General features: G+C 32.6%; 1 protein-coding gene across 1 annotated transcript; it reads right to left on the bottom strand.

Moving 5' to 3' along the window:
• Window positions 1-3,119: 3,119 nt before the first annotated feature.
• On the bottom strand, window positions 3,120-5,626 carry LOC111691317 (homeobox protein H17; the record flags this gene model as incomplete). The annotated part of the gene is made up of 2 exons (XM_023456813.1): window positions 3,120-3,404; window positions 5,439-5,626. Coding segments are annotated over 2 exons (473 nt in total), but the record flags the coding sequence as incomplete, so codon positions are not given.
• Window positions 5,627-6,163: the final 537 nt, after the last annotated feature.

Below are 6,163 nucleotides of genomic sequence, written 5' to 3'. Positions count from 1 at the left end.
CGACTGTCGCCGATAAAAATTATCCATCACGGAAAATTAAAAATAATTGATATGGTGTTTGTTAATAAATAATAAGTAAATAATGTGATTCAATTTATTTCTTCTCCACCGAGTGTTAAATATTAATTATTATGGGTGTAAAGATCAGAACCACAAATGATAGCGTATTATTATGAGGTCATTCCCTATCTCGGTTATTTGTTAAAAAATAAGCAATTTAATCTCCCTTAAAAGATAACCGGGACCATAAAATTATCATGAAAGAGCTCTGCCGACGAAAACAACTCTGACTTTTTATTTTTCTCTAATTACAATCTCTAGGGGACTGTAGCTGAATTTGGCACGTTCACATAGGACATAACAGTTACCTTTATTTAACAAGTCGTAGAAAATAAATAGTAGGTATACATATACAGAATTACAAAATTAATCACAATGTTCAAATCGAGTGGTGTTGATATCCAAAACCTAAAAACCTGAAGCAGATAAAAACCTTGAGTGGCAAAATTTTAAAAAGTCATTCGAAGTTTAGTTCATAGTTTATCAATATTATTCAATTTTCCTGCTACACACAAGGTTTTTAGAATTAATTGTTCTAAAGAACTCAAATTCAGACTAGACCATTATTTTGTTTGTATATTACCTTAATCGGCAATATACAGGGTGACTGCGCTTTAAATTATGAAATTACAGGAATTGATTCCTTATTGCAAATAAGAATACAGTGTGTTTCTTTATATTTAGTCACTATACATACAGCTGTTATGCTTGAAGAAAAAAAATTAACATCGCAAATGTGTAAAACCACATTATACATTTTGACGTATTTGAATAGAAAACATTTAAGGGAAACATACTACATCGATAATGACTCTTAGCTTATATGTCTATTGCCATAAGAGACAGACCGAACAATTTTTATATCACTGTAATTGTTACAAATAAATATATAAAAATATACAGGATGTTACATTTTGATACGTCGTATCGTATCTCTATTTTTTACACCTTACCTGCAGCTGTTATTTTTGGAAACAGGAAAAAATTGTTATATACAAAAATTGTACGAATGTTTATGAAGCACCACAATTTACATCAGATTATACAAATGGACTCTGCAAATATGTCGAAATGAACCAACTTTAATTTTTTTAAATGGTACACTAAATTTTTGAGTATTTAAGCAGAACACCTTTTTGCGACAACAGTGATTGAAGGTTTTTTCTTGTGGTAAACTAGATATAACTAAAATAAATCAATATCTCTTTTATTATTAGAGATACATCCATCAAACTCTATATCACTGAAATTTTAAACATGTGTTCTAAATAATATATTAAAACATACATGTATAAAAAATATACTTTTGCGATGTCAATTTGTATGATTTGATACGAAATAATTCGTATAACTTTTATATTTAATCCGTTTTTCTATCTCTAAAAATTAATGTGCAAAGGTTAAGGTTAGGTCAGGTGCAAAATATATATGAATGCAGTGAACCCTATTTTAATTTACAAACTTATTTAAGGATGAGTTAAAATACTGGAAAAAGTGTATATGTGTTATGTTATATCTTAGGAATCTATAAGCAAAGATTGCAATTGATACAACTTCTTTTGATGGTAAAATTTTAATTTCATCACTTTAGGCAGTGGCGTGCCGAGATAGGGCTCCTTTTTTTGGAAAAAAGTACGTCCATGACTTTTTCCGAAAGAATAATGATAAATCAAAAAACATGGGTATTTTTATATAAAATTTTTCCAAAAATGGATAATAAGGGGGGAGATATGCTCCTTTAAAAGGGAATGGGAGATATCATGTTTTTTTAGTTAAAGTGTTTCCAGATATATTATTCATATATTAAATCTGGTCATTAATTTAAGCAGTATTATTCATCTCTCACGTCATTCTAAGGATTGGTTTTTAGGCAGTGTCTATCACTATTTCAATATCAACCTCTTTATTTTTTTCCGTTCTATTGCAGTTTTTCAAAATATCCCGGAAAATGGTATATATATCCTCCTTTTTATCAGTTTTCACAAAAAATACACCCTCAAATAGTGAACTTCAATTAAAATGTTAAGATTTTACGTCTTTTATTGCATTTTGAAATGGTATTTACAAATAATAACTTTAGTTACAGTCCCTACAAATTTGTTGAGATAGAATTCCAAGAAAACAATAAGCCAATAAAGTTCTGTTATCAGAACTACTGTAACAATATGCCACGGCAGGGACGTGCCTTGAAATTTTTCATTTTCTTTGACTGGGAATTAAATTCCTTTCTTTTAATTTTCACTTGCATTGATTTATTTTAATAAAAAATTACACCAAAAATGCACAGGATAATACACTTACGAAGAAACACGCCTCCGTAACTGAAAAACACAATATGCACTGCAAGCTGCTACGATGAACGCCACGCCGCCAATATCTTTCTACCTGGGGTGTCGCAGGAGTCTTCTTGGAATTCTATATTAACGAATGTCGTACGGACTATTACACCAGGAAAATTAGCGAAAATAAAAGAGAAACTCGAAAAAAATCCTATCCGCGATATTATTGTAAAATTGTCTAAAGGAACATAATACATCTCTCATCTCTTGAGTCAAACAGTTTACTTAGCTTACCTTCTCTTTAAAGGGCTCGTGAGTCGTTAATTTTCCACATTTTACGTCGTAAATTGTATTTTGCGAAAAATTCAAGTCTTAATATTTATAAACAATTGCGCTACGATTTAAAAAAAAAATCTTATCTTGGCTCCTGTTGGTCGTAGAGGGTACTTTTTTTATTTTAAAACTGTATTTTTTTGCCAGCTATCCATTGCATNGTGTGGCAAGTCGGTAGGTATTAAACAGAATTATTCTATTTGCACAAAAAAAATTCTGCCATTTCAATTTGAGCATACTCTTCAAATATACTTTGTAAGCACCCTGTATATTAATATGTATTTTGAAATCACTATGCAAATTGAATTTTGGCATAATTTATGAGAGTTTACGATTCGAATCACCCTGTATATACAAAAACCTACGCACGTGGATATCAACAGTGTATTGCATCTAAACGGAACACTCACTCTCGCCCAATCGACGGTGCTCGCTTCCCACCCCCGCCTAGGACATGTGCGGGCTGGAAGACCGTATGCTGCCGCCCCCCTGCGGGGAGGCGAGGTGAGGGGGCGGGGGCGGCTGGGGCAACAGCCCGAGGGGACCCATGGGGGGCCGCGCGCCCAGCAGCGAAGCCAGAGGATGCGCGCCGGGGGCGAAATAGCCCTGCAATGCGGGGTGAGGGTAGAGCGCGTGGGGGTGGCGCGACAGAGAGGCCATCTTCAGCTTCTCCAGCTCGGCCTCCTGCAGCCGCTTGGCTTTGGCGCGGCGGTTCTGGAACCAGATCTTCACCTGGAAAAGAAAAAGATTGTTCGGCGGTTTGTTTAAAAAATTGTGTACTGGGCGTCTCATGATAAATGTACAGATTGTTAGTTATAAGTGAGATGGAAAAGTTGTAGATATAAATTAAAAGTATTTTGTGATGATACTGAATTTTAAAAAAGTTATGATTTTTTTTAATGGAACACTTTTTCAAGATTACAGTGATATAAGGTTTGAAGGGTGTACCTCTAATAATAAGAAAGGTATCATCATCAGAACATTAAGCTCTCCAGATGATGCAGTTACTTACTAAGTATTTGCCAAATTTAAACAAATGCAGTTTGATGGGAACGACCGAATGATCGAGAACGCAACATGTATGCAGGTTTACCGGAATATGCATATTTGTCAAACGTAAACAAATGTCGTATCACGTAGATGGTGCATATCGATGCATTCGAAGCAAGTGAATTTTATTCTCTCAGGAGAAGGTAAATAGAAATAAGTTAAAGGAAACGAATCTGCCTGAATATACGAACAGCAGCATCAACATTTAAAGCAAATTCTGCTGCGTATTGCTCTATGCTTTCGTAAAAAAAAGATTGGCATGAGTATCTGCTAATATTTGCCCCATTTATATTTGGTTAACTTTTCGCAAGTTTATTAATACATTTAGTTGAATACGTCTTATTACTTTTATATTTATTTTTATTTATTATATTTATTTTTGTGCTCAATGTTCCATTTATTATTTACACGTTGGCCTTGGTTTGAGTTGAGAACTTAAGGTCAATGTCAAATCGAAGGTCACCAACATATTGGTTTCCTTCAATTATATCTGAATTTTTTTATAGGACCCAATCCTGAAAAGTTGTCGCTGGGTTCGATTTTTTGAGACACCCTGTATAACAGCAAAGTAGGTCTACCCGGGCCTAAATGATTTAAGGAAGTTTTGGATCAAAATTTGTGGATATACGAGGTGATTTATTTCGGTTATGGTTTTTTAATCATATATACAGGGTGCTCATTTCACGAGTCGCACTATTGAAATCTCGGTTATTTTAAGAAACATGAAGAAAAATTTGACACATCTTGAACGAAAAACTAAACAAAAATATTGAGTTCAAAAATGCAAAAATCCAAAGCAGAAGCTGTAACTCTCCATCTCAATAGGTGCGACGGCTAGTGCAGATTTGTCTTAATAATTCTCAATTAAAAAAATCAATCTTTCTGTTTACGATTAAAAAATTAAAAACGGAAATCAATATTTTCGTTTACTTCGATGACTTCAAAACTAAAAAGATGGGTTGAATTTCTCTCCTGTAAAGTTATTCATCATTAAATTTTGCATTTTTTCGTAACTTGATCGGCTTATTCATCTCTCAGAGAAATATATACCTATTATTTTTTGTCATTAGTTCACATACTTGCAATGTGCTATTTGAAATAATAGAAAAAATATTCAATGAAAGTTTTTCCAAATAAAAATGACTGATCCATTTGGGATGAGGGGTTATTTATTCCTCTTTTCTTTCAATGGTGGCAAAAATACCAAATCGAATAAAAAAAACTATAAAAAGCTATTTTCATTAGCACCTATGTTTTCTTTTCTATAAAACTGTAGAAGTAAGTCATTGTACGATTAATTGAAATAAGAAAATATTAACTTTAACTCTTCGCATTAATAAAACAGTAGATACTGAATAGCTGTTAAAAAAAATATGTTACTACAATTTCATTCTTTCTTTCAAAAATTGGAGAAGCTAACATAAAAATAAAAAGCTTCGTTTTGTCATTTCATTTTTTCTGGATTATGTACGTATTTTCACTCAGTATGAAACATTCGAAAAAAATATATCTATAGGGTGAACCACATGGTATTTTTTCCTATAACTTTTTTCAAAAGTTTGTTGGTTGTCGATGGTGTATACCAAAAGTTAATTAGTTACCATAAATGGTTAAAATGGTCTATTCATGTTGATTTTTCCTTAAAGTTGACTTTTGTAATTTCAATCTGAGTATTACCTAGGCGATATGATTAAATTTTTTCATCTTGACAACTACCTGTGTTTCTGTCAGTCGCAATGAACTGGAAAATTCCGCCCTCTCTGCTATGCTAAGGTACTGCTTGTCCCTGAACTTCTTTTCTAAAGCTAGGAGTTGCTGAGTGGTAAACGGAGTCCTGGGCTTCCTATTTGGTTTGTGCTTCCTCAGGTTACACTTTAATTTAGGGGGCTCCCCGTTGGAATCCACTGGAAAGAAAAGACCATCGTAAAAAAACGACAGAGACAGCTCAGAAACAACTAATATCAGAATTAAGAAAAAGGTTGTGAAATTATTTTGTCAATATCTAGACTTTTTTTAGTGACCATCAAGAAGTTGTTAAACCTTAGTCACCAAAACAACTAAAATAAAATAAACGATACAATGTTTTATTTTATCTCTACCTCATACTGTCTTTTTTTGGGTATTTGCTAGCTATGAAAAAAAATTTAAAAATGATGAAATAAACCCTTACACCAAAAAGGATTAGCCAAAGACTATTTTTACGAAAATAGGTTTGCCCAACTAAAAATCACACTGAAAATAGCAGACAAATAAAAAATACACATCACTATACAGTGTGTCCACGCATGGAATCAAAAAGGTGGAAAACTTTCTAATATTTCATTTTATGAAAAATAGTTTCTGTTTAAAAATTCGGTATTTGTTCAAATGAAGAAAAAAATGTAATCAAAAAAAGTTAAATTACATCTACAATATCGTAGATCCTTGTTGCTTTATAAAAG

Source organism: Anoplophora glabripennis, unplaced genomic scaffold (assembly GCF_000390285.2).
Source record: "Anoplophora glabripennis isolate ALB-LARVAE unplaced genomic scaffold, Agla_2.0 scaffold2861, whole genome shotgun sequence".
Lineage (NCBI taxonomy): Eukaryota > Metazoa > Arthropoda > Insecta > Coleoptera > Cerambycidae > Anoplophora > Anoplophora glabripennis.
This window is presented reverse-complemented; position numbering and strand designations above follow the sequence as displayed.